This window comes from Anas acuta, chromosome 1, assembly GCF_963932015.1.
Source record: "Anas acuta chromosome 1, bAnaAcu1.1, whole genome shotgun sequence".
NCBI classification, from domain to species: domain Eukaryota; kingdom Metazoa; phylum Chordata; class Aves; order Anseriformes; family Anatidae; genus Anas; species Anas acuta.
This window is the reverse complement of record NC_088979.1, coordinates 121816591-121832498: the sequence shown is the minus strand read 5'-3', so window position 1 is coordinate 121832498 and position 15908 is coordinate 121816591. Positions and strand designations below refer to the sequence as shown.

At 42.8% G+C, this 15908-nt stretch overlaps 1 protein-coding gene across 3 annotated transcripts in view; it reads left to right on the top strand.

The window, feature by feature from the left end:
• Positions 1-2109: 2109 nt before the first annotated feature.
• Positions 2110-15908, top strand: part of USF3 (upstream transcription factor family member 3) — a 31141-nt gene continuing 17342 nt past the window's right edge. Inside the window, exons 1-3 of one of the 3 annotated variants that reach the window (XM_068698577.1) lie at positions 2172-2253; positions 11201-11283; positions 13897-13961. In XM_068698577.1, the coding sequence (XP_068554678.1) occupies positions 11236-11283; positions 13897-13961 (113 nt within the window). In that variant the 5' untranslated portion in view covers positions 2172-2253; positions 11201-11235. Of the gene's footprint in view, positions 2254-11200; positions 11284-12132; positions 12215-13896; positions 13962-15908 lie in introns of those variants that run through there. The other 2 variants (XM_068698584.1, XM_068698569.1) reach the window with 2 other exon arrangements.

Genomic DNA, 15908 nt, shown 5'->3' with positions numbered 1-15908 from the left:
TAGGCTGCTATGTGATGAATGCCATGTGTGTCTGATGACTGAGGAAAGTGGGAGTTGTTTGTTTTCCCTGAAATCATGAGCCTTTTCTCAGAAATCCTCAGCCTTGTTGGGTGGAGGAAAGGAGAGGAATTACAACTGTCCTGGACTACTTTTGCATGAAATAGTGAGCGGCCTTGAAACAAACAGACCAGGCGTCAAGAGCCTAGTGCTTTATAGTTAAATTATTAACTGCATATTATTTATAACTTATTTGAGTTAAACTCAGGCTTTTTATAGGCTAAGTATTTTTAAAGTATTGAAACTAATTGCTAGCTATCAACAGACAATCTTTGGAAAAAGAAGTCTGTACATGTAAAGTAATTCATTGTACTATGTGGTGAGTGTTCTTCAAAGCTGACCTTTTTTAGAAAGGTACTTAAGTAAAACTCACCTCTTCATAACTATTCTAGTTCTATCTTCTCTTACAGACATTTTTAAGCTGTTTTTTCAGCTCCTTTCGTGCTTTGAAGTGCCATTTATGGAGTGATGTGTTGTGGTACACTTTTTCGGGGGGGTGGAATGTAACCCCAAATCTGTTACAGTGCATCTGCTTATGGAGATTGCTTTATCAGTGCTTGGAGTCTGTATTCATTAGGATACCATGCAAAAGTTGTCTCAGACTGCAGACTTGACTGAATTCCTGAGCTGCTGCTAGCAGCTGTCTTCCCTGACCTCTACTGGAGGGCCTGGAAGGCACAGCTGGAGATCTGTCTGGAGAGCAACCCTCATCTGCTTCAGCATCACAAGGCAGCTGCAGAAGCTGGAAGATTTGCTGGGCTTCAAACTGCCCCAGCATTCCAAACCCCTCGGCTTATTTTGATCTCTTCAATGTTTCTTTCCTTCTCTGTGCTTGTCCCAGTCACCTCTCCAACCAGTCTGTAAAGTTTCAGACAACTCAGTGACTCCTGTACAGGGAGCACCTGTGATTGTCCACGTTGCCCTCTTCTACAAATTAGGTGGCTCCTCTACTACTAGCTGAAGGCTTGCAGTTACTCCCCCCCAGTATCCAACACTCAGGTATTTACACGGCCCTTGTAACACCTTGTGGTGTGCTATGATCTCTTTTTTAGCACTTCACATTTGTTCCTGAGGTGATGCAAAGTACAATTACAACACTAGTATCCAATTAAGTGATAAATCAACTCATTAACTTCACATAGAAAATTGGGGTATCTGTTTCTCTGGCACCCAGTACTGGAAGGCTCATCTGTCATTCCTCATTATTATCCCTACTAAACACCGCTAAACTTTACCTCACCCTACTCCCTTTTTACAGTACGATAGCGTTGAGGAAGATGGACCCCAGCATCGATTTTTGTGGGAGTACTTTTGTAGAGTCCTGTAGTACTCCAGGGCACCATGGGGTAGCAAAAAGTGAACTCATTTTTCCTTGTTTGGACGAGGGCTGCCTTTTTAGGGAAAATCCTTAAAAAAGCAAGGTAAGGATGTTACCCCTTATGTGTAAGTGATGGGGCAGCTAATTAGGAGTGCTAATTGTAGGCTAATTGCAGAGGGGTGGTGGGGAAGGGTAAGGGTGTCTGAGGCCAGTGTTTAATGACAAACAACATTTAATTTTTTATATTTTAAATTTGAATTTTTATTTTTTTAATTTTATTACTTTTAAAATTATTTTTTATTATCTGTCAAATAGATGTTCTGTGAGCACAACGTTTTAAATGGGGGGGAGGGGGAAATAAAACTTTTATTTTATTTTAAACTTTGCCGGCCGCCGGCTGTGGAAGCGCTGGGAGCCCCCCTCAGGGCCCTGTGGGGCCGGTAACGGCCGCCCTGAGGTAACGGCCACCCGCCGGGGCGGGGCCTCCCGGCAGCTGCTTCCCCTTTAAGAGCTTCCGCCCTCCCCCGCTCTCTCATTGGCCGGCCGAGCTGCCCATCTCCCCCAGTTCCTGTTTCGGCCACCCGAACTTGCTGACGGCACGCGCCGCCAGCCTCGACCCCTCCGCCTTCTGATTGGCTCCGCGCCGCCTTCGCCCCTCCCCCTTCGAGCGAGCGCCACCTTCCCCCGCCCACCTCAATCTGATTGGCCGCGGCGGCTCGACCCGCGCCTCGTGATTGGCTGCGGCGGGCCGCGCGTGCGGGCAGCAGGCTCGGCTGCGCGGCAGGGGAGCGGAGCGGAGAGGAGACGGCGGCGGCGGCGGCGGAGGGAGGATGGTGCCCGCCGTGGGGGCGCCGCCGCCCAGCCCGCCCAGCCCGCCGGTGAGGGAAGGGAAGGGAAGGGAAGGGAAGGGAAGGGAAGGGAAGGGAAGGGAAGGGAAGGGAAGGGAAGGGAAGGGAAGGGAAGGGAAGGGAAGGGAAGGGAAGGGGTCGCCGTTAAGCCCCCCCCCCCCGACCGTTATTCTGAGGGAGGTGACGGTTGGGGGGCGCGCGCCGGGCTTCGTCCTGTTGCCATGGTAACGGCGCGTGCCCCCCCCCCCTTCCCTCCCCCCCCTCCTAACCGGGCCCCTTTGTCCGTGAGGGGGGGAGCGAGCGGGGCCCGGTTGTGCCCGGGGTTTGTTCCCGGCGCTTCCCCGCCGGCTGTGCCCTCAGCTCCCTGGGGGAAGGAGGTAACGATTCGGGCCCGGTTCAGGCAATTTTGGCGGCGGCGGAGGCCTCGCGCTGAGCGGGGTAAGGCAGGAGGGCGCGTTGGGTCGCTGGCCGTCAGCACCTCGCAAATCGCATGCCTTGATTTCGCTTTTCACATAGCATCTTTGCTTTCTGTTATATCGCACGCAGATGCGGTTATGGAAAGCATTAAGCAAAGGTAACAGTGATTGCACGCCCGGCAGTCAGAAGTAGGTGATGTAAAGGCTTGGTTTGGAAACACGACTTTATAGTTTCTTTATTTCCTCCGTATCCAGTGTGTTGGAGCAATGATAATTACATTGATTGTGTTACACAGCGCTTTAACAAACTGCGGGGTGCTACCTGTCACACGTGTGCAGTAATCAAACAAGCAAGAAGGAAGCTTAGAGCTTAGGGATATGGTTTAGTGGGGACTGTTAGTGTTAGGTTAGAGGTTGGACTCGATGATCTTGAGGTCTCTTCCAACCTAGAAATTCTGTGATTCTTTGATTCTGTGAATAAATACAGAGAAATGGTCCTTAGTATTACTATAAGGACGTAGAACTTTAATTCTGGCTTTCAGCTATTGCTATAATAACAATTATTCTAAAATAATACATACTTTTTGGAGTGAAGTAGTTTTGACAACTGGAAGTACATTCCTCACTGCACAGGACCTAAACTTAGAAACCGTTCATGCTCCAAGCGTGATTTTAAGGTGAGAATAGATACAACCACGTAGTATTTGGGTGTTACTGCCTTTCAGAATGATGTTATCAACAGCTGGAAGGATTTTAAGAGTGGAGAGAAGACTGGTGCTGGAGCCTGGAGGAGTCTGACAGCTGCAAGGAGAGAATTAGGTTGTGGGTGCGTGCTGGGGGCTTTACTCCTTTGGCTCCTGGCTTTCTAAGCAGTAAGTGCTCCCGAGAGCCGAGCGGGGACGGGCTGAAGTGTCTGTCAGGTGTGTGGCGTTGTGGTGTGCGTCTGGCACGTGCCTGCTGTGTGCATCATGGGCTCGACTGTTGTAGCTGAGCGCTAGCCTTAGGCTGCGATTCCCAAGACAGCACATGAAGAAGGTGGCAAAAATTAAGCAGCAGTGTTCTGCTGACCCCGCGGGCTGAGGTGCTCTGGCCTTTCTCTTCTTGTGTCAGTGAAGAAGGTGCTTCCAATTTCTTTAAGGGGAGGAATTACAGAGCTGCTTCTACATGTTGTTTGTTTGTTATGATTTCAACATGCTAAGAAAACAAACAACACCTCAGGCTTCCAGGTATTGAAGTCTGACAAATCAGTCAGCGGGGTGACTTGGAACTGAGCTCTGTTCGCATGCGCCTTTACTTTGCAACGCGGGTTGGCACGAGGTGTGTGGCACTGCACAGTCATCTCCAGTTTGGGCATGAGTTAATGTAATGTATGGATTGAATTTGGATTCTAAACATCATAGAAGTCAAGTACTCATGGAGGACATGGGTGGGGTCATGCAGAATTTGGCAAGAGCCGGTCAATTGTTTAATTTTTGTATGGGTGCTTGTGTTCTTGTAATAACCCTTTGGATCCAGGATGGTCTTAAAATTAACTTTGTAAATGACAGATGCCTGGGGAGAAGTAGAAGTAGCATTTGATGTGAAGGAATCTTCAATGAATCACGGCTGTTCACATTTTAACTTTTAAATATATATATATATTATTACACTTGTGTGTGTTTGTATACACTTATTGCAAAGCCTTTGCCACTCTGAAGGGTAGTGAATGAGTGTCACAGCACAACGTTTCAGCTGATGCTGTTTTCTGTTAAGTAACATAATACTGAACATTGTCCATGAATACCAAAATCCCGTTGGAGATGCGTGCCTAGCTGTGTGCACGAACCAGATGGTTTTAGGAAAGTGGGTATATAAACTGTGTGTATATATGTAGCATCTGACAACATTAATATCTCTAAGAGTTTAATAACAGGTTGAGTTACGGTTTTGGGGCCTCTGAAGACACATTATGCTTGTCTTCATCTTTAAGGACTGCTTGCTCCTAATATTTGAAGTCCCTTTATAACTTATTTCCTGTGCTAGCATTCTTCATCTCTGTTATATTTGTGACTCCAAGTCGAGTCCCTCAGGAACATACTTTCCTATTTTGAAGGGCTTCAATCACAGCGTGGTTCTGGAAAGTCAAGGGAAAGCATCTTGGATGACCCACTGAGCGATAGGGCTTCCCTTTTTTCAGACTGCAATAAAGCTTGTAAGGTTCGTAGCTCCCTGATGAAGCAACACTGTGCGGTGCCACGCTTATATAATGGTAACGTAACTCCACGATTAAATACAATTCCAGCTTTTACGTGTGCACTTCATGTACCCAAAGCGTGCTTTGTTGTGACTTGACAAGTGTAGCACTGCTGCCATGCTCTGAGTAAGCACAAAAGTGATTCTGCTGCGTGCACAGGGTTGACAAATCTTGTACAAACAAAGTTTGTTTCCTGTATGAAGAGCTGTGGCGTTACTCTTCTAAGATGAATGAGTTACTTTGAAGCCAGGACATGATAGCGGGGCTTTGTCATCAGCCAAGCCGTGTGTCTTCATGCTTCAGATGAGAAGAAAGTAGCGGGCTGTTAAAAATGTGCAACCCCAATTGTGCTGGTACTTTCAGACCAAAATGAGTTCTTTGGGGCCCCTCTCTAGTGAGGCTGGATCGATTAGAGCTTGGATCTAGTAGCTTATAAGTCTACGTGCACATTTCTCAGATCTTAGGATCTGGCAGTCATTGGGATGCCTGACTGCTTCTGTAGTCTGTAGCGAGTGGTTGGCTTGTGGGGCATTAAATTCATGCCGGCCTTCACCCTTTGCCTGCTTTCCTGCATCAAAATAGCTAGAAATTGTTAGCTAGAAATTGAACACTAGTCATAGGTTGTCTGCAAACTGCCTTTTCCTCAGTGCCACAACTCTTCTTTCTCATTTACTACGGGAATAACATGGTTCTATGCCAACACGCTTGTACAGCCCCGTGTCTTCCTCTCTGTGGCTCAAGTTCAAAACTTCTCCTGCTGGAGGGGACTTAGCTTGTGCCTCTGTTTGGAACGGGAAACTTCAACAGTTCTTTCCTTCATTTAAGTGGAAGTAGGAGAGAGCTGAGAGCTTTAAGATATTCTTGCCAAGGTAGTCTCAGGTGGCAACCGGGGGATAATTTCAGACAATTATAGAAAAAAAAAGAAGATGGAAATAAAGCATTTCCAATTTTAGAGAAGGGTTTTCTAGTGAAGTAAAACTTGCAGGATCATGATATTTGTCTGTCTGTTGTTCCTGTCCCTTGCTATTACCCATTTGTTTCAAACTTCCACAAAGTAATAACTTGGAAGTCTGCTTTTAGCTTCTCCTCCATTACTGGTGGTGAATTTCTAAAATAGTCCTGTGTGATTTTTCTGGTGTTCACAGAACTATTTACCTCTGGATAGCTCGTGTACATTTATTCTCCCAAGCTAAATAACTCGTTCCTAAAGTAGACAAAGTAATGAATCCAGATTTCCTATGGATTTGCATCTAGTTGTGCTGTTTTTCTGGTGTCTAACATACTGATCTCGATTTTAAATTTATTTTTAAATGTGGCTGTTAGGACAATGTGTCTGTCCTAGTCACCTGGTCTCAGGTATCTTTAATTCTGACCTCTCTACTACATCTGAGATAGTTTTGTGTGCTACTGGCAAGGATAGAGTTGCAAACTATCTGTCAAACGTCCAGACTGCAAGGTGAGTTCCTTACTCTTGGAACTGAAGAAGTTGCCTGCTGACCCCTTTTATCTAGGAAAAAAACCTTTGGAGAGCAAAGGGGAGAAGCAGCTCTCTTCCAGCTGCTAAAACCTTTTTGGTAGAAGCCTGGAATGAAAAGGACATTGCAAGGTTGTGGGGTTTTTGCTCATTTTTGTCGGGTTTGGGGTGGTGGTGGTCAATGTTAAAGCTCGTTACAGCTGATGGTAGTGAAAGTACCGTTTCTGGAATCCTGTGCTGACCTTTTCTGAAGGACATGGCAGTATGCTCTGAACAGGTGCTTGGGAAGCACTTTCACACAGTTGCTGTTTTGCAGGGAAGTTTGCTGTTTTCATGCTGGGAAGTCGATGTTCGTAACCAAATCTCAGGACGGATTTCTTCTGCATGCTTTGTAGCATTTCAGTTCTAGGATATTTTGCACTGCTTATTAGTTAGGGACTTCAAGAGAGAGCAGCAAGTTGTTTTAGCGAGTGCCCGTGCTTCTGGCATAGCTACAAGAGGACGTTCTTACAGCTAACCCGATACCTCCTGAAGACCTTATAAACAGACTTTGCGAGGATCATTTGTAGTGGTACAACAGGTCAGGTTTAAACCAAAAAATCAAGAGTATCATTCTGGGTGCGGTAGCGAAAATAAATGTTTCTGTTTTGATTTTAAATCAATTATCGAGCCCTATAACCAAGTACTGATCTTTGAATAGAGATTTCTTTTGGTGGCGAGGTCATATCAGAAAGCAGAATCAGATTAGCTGGTGCTGAATCTGACTTCTCATTTGTTCAGTCAGTCTTGAATGTTTCGAATACAGCTCTCCAGTGGGAGGCTTCCTCAATTACAAGCAATCGTCTAGCTTCCACTAATCAGAGACCAGGAAAACTTGCATGTTACCACTCTTTCAGGAAAAAGAAAGGACTTGTTCTTCAGGTGACATCCTGCCAGAAAGGTTTGGCTCCCTGGTAGATGCTTCTGCACCAGAGTGGAAGTGCACTCACTGCTGTGGTACAGGCTGCTTTTGTCCTCTGCTACAGGCAACCTAGCCCACACAGGGAATGACGGCCTGTCACAGAAGGAAGCTGTCTGCACGCCACTCTGCATCCACTTAGCCTTCCCCCTCAAAAAAAAGGTCTTTGATGCCTTTTTCAAGCGTGATGTAATTAGCTATGTCTTCAATTTAAAATTAATCTCATGTTTTGAAGTGCCCAGTGGATCACTGAGCATTGAAAACTAGGGAAATGAGCGGTGTCTTGCAGCTGAAAGAAATGCCTCATTTTTTCTCACTTCTTTCATGAAATGGGTATGGGGTAACTTTTGAGTCTTAATGAAATATCCAGTGAGCATGGATGTTATCATGAGGATTTCCATGGTCATTTTTTTCCCGATTTCCCAATAAGAGTTCTGGTCCCTTTATTTTGATTTAAAATATCTGGAGACCCTCTTTAGGGTTTGTGATTTTAACTTGTGTGCTACTTGTGCACTAATCACTCTTTGCCCCGCGGGTGCCTGCTTCCATATAATAGTTCATCCCAGTCACAGGAGACAGTTCCTGTAGGCATTTTCCTTGGCTAGCATTTCATACCACCTCAGTCTGTCTGTAATACCACAACCATCCACACAATGAGTGAAGGTGGCAGCAGCTCACTTTTGGATGCTAAGGTCCAGAGGTGCCTCTCCAAACAGCTTTCAGAACAGCGGAGCAGGTAAGAGAGTTGGTTCAGTGAAGTGGTAACTCCTCTCTGTCTCCCACAAGGTTTCAGTGAATGAGGTCAGAGCAAGAAGAATAAACAGGACAGGTGGATCTTCAGAAGTTTTTTAAGCAGATCTGGTCAGGATTTTTCAGATGAACGGCTCTACAGCAATACTCTCTTGAAATGGCATGTTAGGAAATGGTCACAAGCACTTACGGCTTTAATATTACAGAATTTGTAAGTATAAACCAAATTGACTGTAGATGTGAGAGAACATTGCGGGAAGAAACTGGCTTATCATTCAAGCAATGTAGTGATAGAGGGAGCGAAAAAAGACTGCCTTTCTAGTTCTCTTGCATGACCTTATGCAACATCCTTACCAGAACTTAATTGCTTTAAGTCAGTAGGAGGGAAGATCCCAATGTCTTTGAGGTTAGATAGTACAAACAAAAGAGGTAAAAAACAATTCTCTAAAAACACTGTGTTTTTTCCCCCATCTGTTGTTTCCAGACAAGTTAAATTAATGAAGTGGATTGTATAACGAGCTGTAGTTTGTCGGCATTGGTTTGCTGATGGTAATTTTTGCAGAAGCTCTTGGAGCAACCCACTTGCCCAAGGAAATTATCAGCTGGTTTGGATGGGGAATGTGTGTTCTGTGAAAAGGTGAGGTAACTCTCTGCCCTGTCATCTCTCATACACCCTCCTAGACCAACTTGGCCCACCCTGGTCAGCCAGCACGTGGGTGCTGTAGAGTTAGTTGGTGGCAGAGCTGAGCAGTATCCATCTGGTCACCGTCAGTGTCAGCGCCGACCTCACCCGTTCTTCTCGGCCCAGACTCAAGTTTTTTTGTAAACAATTTAATTTAATGTCTTGGATTTCTTTTAGGTCAGTCAGTGGGCCCGGCTGTCATCAGCATGTGCAGTAACAGTGCAGTAACGATAAAACCTTCAGTTCTTCAGAAACCAAACTAAAAGATACCAAAGGTATTTTTCCTCTTGAAAAGGACTGTTTTTTCCTGTTGGTTTTCTGTACGGTAGTCTTAAAAGGTTACTTTTAGCAGCAAAAGCAGTTGGTAGGTAGGTAACAATCACAGAGATAAAGCTCCAAGTTAAATTTTCTGCAATTGAGAATGCGAAATGAACATCAAAGCGTCTCAAGGGGAGAATAAAGAAAAGGCAGTAAGTTGTGGCTTTTTATCTCAAGGGCACCTTGCTTGTGATTAAAAGCTTGAATTAAGTCCCTGGTTGAAGCTAGCCTGGTGTAAAACATGCATGGAAGACTGGACAAATAGTCACTTGAATGAAGAGGACACTGTCTTGCTGAAAAGGAATTAGCATTTGTGTAGTAGTTACCCATGCCTTGGAACTGATCTTGGCCGTAAATCATGACCTGAGGTACGAAACTCCTACGAACTGCAAGACTGTAGCGCTGATTAAAGTGCATTAAACTTAAATCTCCAAAAGACAAAGTATCTTTTCATTTCTGGGGTTGGCATTGCATTTAAACTAAAACCAGTATTTCAAGCTGACGTTGTAAGAGCTATAAACTACATAAAGCTTGGGAGTAAATAGCCATGAATGGCCAATTGCATCTCTTTGATCTGTCTAAAGAATTTATAATTTGGTACGTTATTTCTGCAAAAGATATTCAGCTGAGTCAAGTGAGCGTGTTGCATGACTGAACTTAAAATATATTTGCCCCTGAGCTTATAAAGCAAATACTCGTCTTCTACTGTGGTGAATCAGAAAATGAATCTCTCCTGGAAGCATTACTTGACATGGAATAAGTAAAGAGAAACCATTGTTCAAGCTCTGGTGTGGTGACAGCTGCTAGGAAGAAAAGGAGGTAGGATAAACATTATACAGCAGCCCACAAATGTCTCTGCCTCAGCAGAAATAATTTAATTTTTAATTTTCAGAGTCTCTGTTTTCAACAACTCCTTAGAATACCACCTCCCTACTGCTGCCAGCCCTGTTTGGGGGTTTATCAAATAAAATACAAAGGATTTTCTCACTATAGGATAAGAACAAGAAAAAATCTTCAGTTCCCCATCTTTCTTTTCATACAGTCTTGAAATAGATGCCCCAGGGTGGTATACAAGTGCTGTTTAATACATCTAACCACTTCTTTTCAAGGAGCAAATTGGAACATGAAATAAACTAATGGGTTAATTAGCTAATGCGTACAGCTTTGTTTGTTCTTATCACTCCTCTAAAACTGCTTTGAAACTTTGGGGGAAACATTGTTTGAATTGGGTGAATCTCAATAAGCTTCTGGCTTGAAGTAATCCTACAGTAAAGTGAAGTTGGAATAACACTCCTGGCACTCCTGTGCCCTGTTCCTGCTGTAGGAAATGAGCTATGCCTCCCAGCAGAACTGAAGCATACGAAATGCAAACTTACTAGGTATTTGTATTTGATATTTTGTGAGGCTAATACACTCAATGTGGTGGCATCTGGCTTGAAATATGCAGGGAATGGCACTGCTTAGAAGAAGGTTGTTGACCCCCATTAAAAATAAATAAAATAAAATAAAAAAATGAGCAGAGGAGGATGAAAACAGGGAGATAAGACATCTTTGACACTTTGTTATAAGAACTTTCAATTTTCTCAGGATCTAAAAATGTTTACAAGCTTTATTAATAAATTTCAACACAAACTTCCCGTAAGACATTGCCTTTCTTCCCAAATATGGGAATATGGGGTATCGCTGAATCATTTAAGGCATCTGCTAGGGAGGAAAGAATAAGACCAGTGGAAAAATACAGAGATCTTGACTTTAGGAAATGGGGAGCCTGGTAATAGGAGTAAGAATTCAGCTGAGGGAATGCAGACCCTGGGCAGAAGAAGCAGCTTTAGTGTGACAGCATGGAGAGAAGATGAGAATAGGATGTGATCTGGTTTGGGAGAGGGTTGGTTGTTTTTATACCCATTAGCTCTGACACATCTATGCTTTATCTGTAGCCTCGCACAGTAACTGGCCATCTAAATTCATGTTAATACTTTCTGCATTGAATACGCTGTACTTCAGAAATATTCCTTTGGTTCTGAAATTGTATACGTTTGCAAAAAAAAAAAAATTAAAAAGAGCTATTTGGTAAATACTTAGTCTTTTAAAAATGTTAAATTCACCAAAATGGAGATGTATTTCATCTTTTTGTTCTCATTTCTAGAGTACTTGACATGGTCTAGTAATGTCCAATAACAGATGCCAGCTCTGCCCTTACAGATAGCTGCAGAAAAGTCAAGAAACAAGGTGCGTGACTACCACAGGATGCAATCAGTGTCTTCCATCTTCTAAATACAGTGTTTGTTTGTGAGCTTTTCAGTACCAGAACTACGTCCACACACTCTGTTGCCTACATATTTACCCCACTGCATAGAAACAGCACAGCATATGCTAAATTGAATGCCCTCTTGCCTAGTGAGTTCACCTGGTACACGAGGTGCTGTCTTAAAGATGGGCAGACAAGAGCGTAGCATTGCCAGCCAACGAGTCTGCTTCTCGTGCCTTTTCTGATGGCTTCAGTGACAATAGATTTTGCTGTGCTGTTTTTACACAACTGAAACATCAAACACTGCAATGAGGTGTGCAGACCTCAATCCTGCAATATGTATGTGAGCACCTCTCTGCTGGCCAGCAGTGTAAAAGATGCCTGGGGTCTGACCAGTTTTACTTTTATAATCAGGATTGGACATCTGATAAACTCTCCCAGTTAATCCCTTCATCATTCAGTGTGGCCCCACCTGCCTGGTACAATGATTGCAGCTAGGATGTGTGTAAGGACTGCTGACCATCACCTCAGGGGAGAGGTTATAAATGTCTCGAGTGTGGAGCTGGGTTTTCTGGCCTTCAGTTTCAAATTTTCAGTAACTTGAAGAACCTGAGATACCAACAGGACTAGTCTTTTTATACATAAACAAAACCACAATTGTTAGTGAATTAAATTAAATGGGTTTAGCTTAAATTAACTTAGAAGAAAACTGTTTTTAAGATAGTATCACAAGGTAATCTCTAAGAGAGTGAATGAAGTGCTGAAGTCGCACCACTACTTTCTCCCACAATAAGAGACTACATTAACTCGCAGTTTTTCTCACACCTTAGGCAGAGCGTGGCTGGTGAGAATGGAGAAAGCAAAGCCTGTCAAGAAATAGGAGTAGGTAGTGCTGTGCTCCCTGTGGGTGAGGTGAGTTATGCCTCCGATAGGCTGTACATAGTGCCCAGCGGAGTGGTGTAGTGCTGTAACTCATCCTGCACAGCACTGCGTCTAACTTTGTGTTGGTGTGTGTGCTCTTGTGTCAGGTTGACACAAGGTTCTTGTGTAAGGGCTGACTTAGGTTCTTGAAAACTTCACGCACTTCGTGTTTCCTGAGCTGGATCGATCTGCAGAGTACTGCCTGTTTGTTTTATTTCATGATTTGCCAACTTTTCCTCTGTCTTCCTAGGAATAGGTACAGTGCTTAAATAAGAGACTGTGTGGTAAATGGCATCAGCTGCAATGTTCATCGGTTAAGGTTTACTGAGTGAGAGTGCTACGTTCAACTTTTAAGGGTGTCAAGACTGGAGAGCAACACCCAAGTTCTGCTCTGGCCCAATGAGGAATATTTCTGTGAACTTTACACATACGTGCATGCATACTCCCTTCCGAATTGTGTGCTTCAGTGTTTTGGGATCTCTATAGGTGGCTGGGTTTTTAGTCCATAGGGATTTTTTTTTCCTCATCTTTTGAATGCCAGTATCAGTAATGGTAGACTCAGTTTACTGAAGAACAGCTTGATGTTGAAAGTTGTATTAGAACCTACCCGCGCTTCCTTACAGTAAAAACAAGCAAGCAGACAAACAAAATGCCCTAAAGATACAAAGCCTGGTAAAAGAAGGCGATGGGCTTTCCGGGAGGAGCCAGGGAGAGGTGAAGCCACCAGAAGTCTGTGGGCCCATGGGAAGAGTTGCAAGAACAGGTTGGCTGGCGAGGGAATGAGCAGAAGCATGAAGCTAAATACAGACCTCTGTCTTGTCAAAAATAAAATCAAAAAATCCCCTGGTGTCATCTACAGTATACTTCATGTTACTTGGTCTATAAAGCTCCTTGCTCTAGTAGAAATGTGATCGTTCATCACTCATTTAACCTTATCTTCTGTTTTCTTTTTGACATATTTTTGTTTGTCTTAATACAGGCTGCTTATGTGCTCAGGCTGAGCACAGGTGCAATGTACTCAGTCATCACATACAACTTCATTTCATAACTTTATTTTTAACTGAATTTCATGTATCTGAAAACATGAACAGAGGGTATTGGTTTGGTCTGTTCTAAACTGTACATTAACTCAGTAACAAGCAAGTGTTGTGACTTTCTGCATTATGAGATCATCTCATTAGAGTGCTATTAAGCAGTCTAATAATTAATGTCCTCATTGTGGTTTGTATTTTGCTTAGCATTCAAACTTCATTTAGAACTGGGAATTGAAAGCCTATTCAGCTAGGATGTGTTGATGAAAAAGACAAAGTTCAGCTGTACCTCCTCCCATTCAAAAAAGCAAACAAAAAGTCCAACAATCATATATTCTAATTTTCCTTTTTGCTTTCTTTAAGTAGTTGGGATTATAGTTGCTGTTTTTTTTAGTTTAAATTAGCTGAGGAAACGGAAACCAGTTCTTCATAGACAGCAGCAGTTCATACAGCACCCGTATAGGTAATGTACTTCAGTTTTAGTGCTCACATGACTAGCCCCGCTACAGCAAGCTGATAGACTTCTGCGTACTGTGTAGTGTGGCCCTATCCTTGTGGTCAAAGGCAAAATGGTGTAATGAATGTGTGCTAAGAAGTCTGTAGAGTGCAGTTATCGTTAATTCCTTCCCCAATTTTCTTCAGGCTCTCTTCTCTGAAACCATGCCAGAGATGACAGAGAATGAGACACCTACTAAGAAGCAACATCGGTGAGTTTCTGTGGAAAAATGATTTGTGTGGTTCTGTAGCTTTTGGTCACATTGCAATGACAAAATTTCTAGCTAAACGTTTTTAAGGGGTAATAAGGGTATTAATGAGAAGCTCTGAGGGTTGACCAGGATTGATCCAAAAGTCAGGGAACTATGGCTAAAAACCTGCCTCTTGCTCTTCCCCTGTCTATGGTGAGTTGTCAGGTGTGTCTACGTTGGCCACCAAGGCAAAGGAGTTTCTTTATCACACAAACTACCCAGATGCATGTGTGAGACTGCGTCACCACCTAGGTTAGACTGCAGCCTGTATTATTGCAGGGACTCCTTGCAGATGTTGGGGGAACACTGTGCTCATTTTGATAGACAAGTTATTATCTCTATCTCAAATCGCAGCGAAATCTTAAATCTTCTCATATCTCTGCTGGAAATCAAAACACACCCGCAGGTTGAATAGCAAGTCTAGAACCAGAATTTGCAACAAAGGGACTCAGAGTTCATTACAACCTTTCCAAGTCTTCATTCCTGTGTAGTAGGTGATTGATCTAACACTTGATGTGGCAGGGTAGCACTTCATTCCCTAGTTACACCATCCATCTATGCTACCTGGCCTCGTAGGATATGATTTATGATAAGAATGACAGATGATTGTTTTGTATATAAGTGGGAAAATTGTACTTTATTGTAAATTAAGAAAACAATGATCTCCTGCATGCATTTCAGTTCTGGTGGTGCATATTTTCAATGAACAGAAGATTCGTCTCTTCTTGAATAGCTGTAGAACAGATGTGCAGGCTTCAGTGGCATTTATTTGACTTTAAGATGTTCATCTTTAGGCATGATTTCTTAGCAAATGTCTCCAGATACAGCCATCTGCAGTAACAGCACTGTCTTGTAAAGGTTGTCTGAGTTACACACAGCTTTTAGTGAGTTACCATAAATAAATGCCAACTCAAAGCACAAAAGGGTACGTGGCTGATAATAATCACACGTGTCATCCACATAGATCTTGCCTTCTCACTTCAGATTCCTTGTTTTGTCTGGACTATGCTTTAACAGTGAGTGTTGGGCAGAAAATGCTATTCCACTTCTTGCAACTAGACTAAGAGGGCGCTGCTGGACAGAAATACTTTTGATTTATTTTTTGTAATGAAATATTTCTTTTCCATAAGACATGTGCTTTGCTTTAGTAGATTTCCTGAAAGTATTTGCCTTACTGCATGAATAAGCTACATTCGATTTTTGTATGGAGAGTACGTGTTTAGGATTTACTGACTTCAAGCAAAGCAATTTGAGGCTTTGCACAGTGATCCTGCTGGTTGCTGTTGGTCCAGAAAGCCCAGATAAACATATGAAAATAATGACAACCCTCACACCCCAAAAGAATAGACAGAATTTTGAGGCAGTAAAGAGGAAAAGTTGCAGAAGAATAGTAATTCAGGCTTCTCACACAAGGGAAACATTTCATACTAGAAGGTATGATGTTTGAAGGTAACAGATCTGAAAGAATCAATGTGTGTGGTAATTTTTTCTCCTGTTTCATTGATTCTGTGAATATAAAAGCAATATTTCCAACAAACAGCATTCCTGTTGTTCAAAATTAATGCTTTTTTTTTTTTTTTTTTAATAATTAGCTTTATTGAACATTGGATAGTGTAATAGGTCCTGCTGAACAAAACCATAAAAATTCTGCTCTGTCCTGTAAATAGGTAACAATAACCAAATTGAGTATTACACTATGCTGTTTTGCTGGAATTTGTTTAAGTCTGAACACTAATGATTTTTTTGTTAAAAACTGTTTAGTACCAATGTCTAATACCAATCCTTTTGAGTGTAACTTCTGCTATGTTCTTGTTCAGAGCAGAATACAATATTAAGTATTTTTAACTGTAATTGAAATAAGAAAATAAGAGAAATTTGTTTGTATGCAGATTTTTTTCCCTCTGTTTC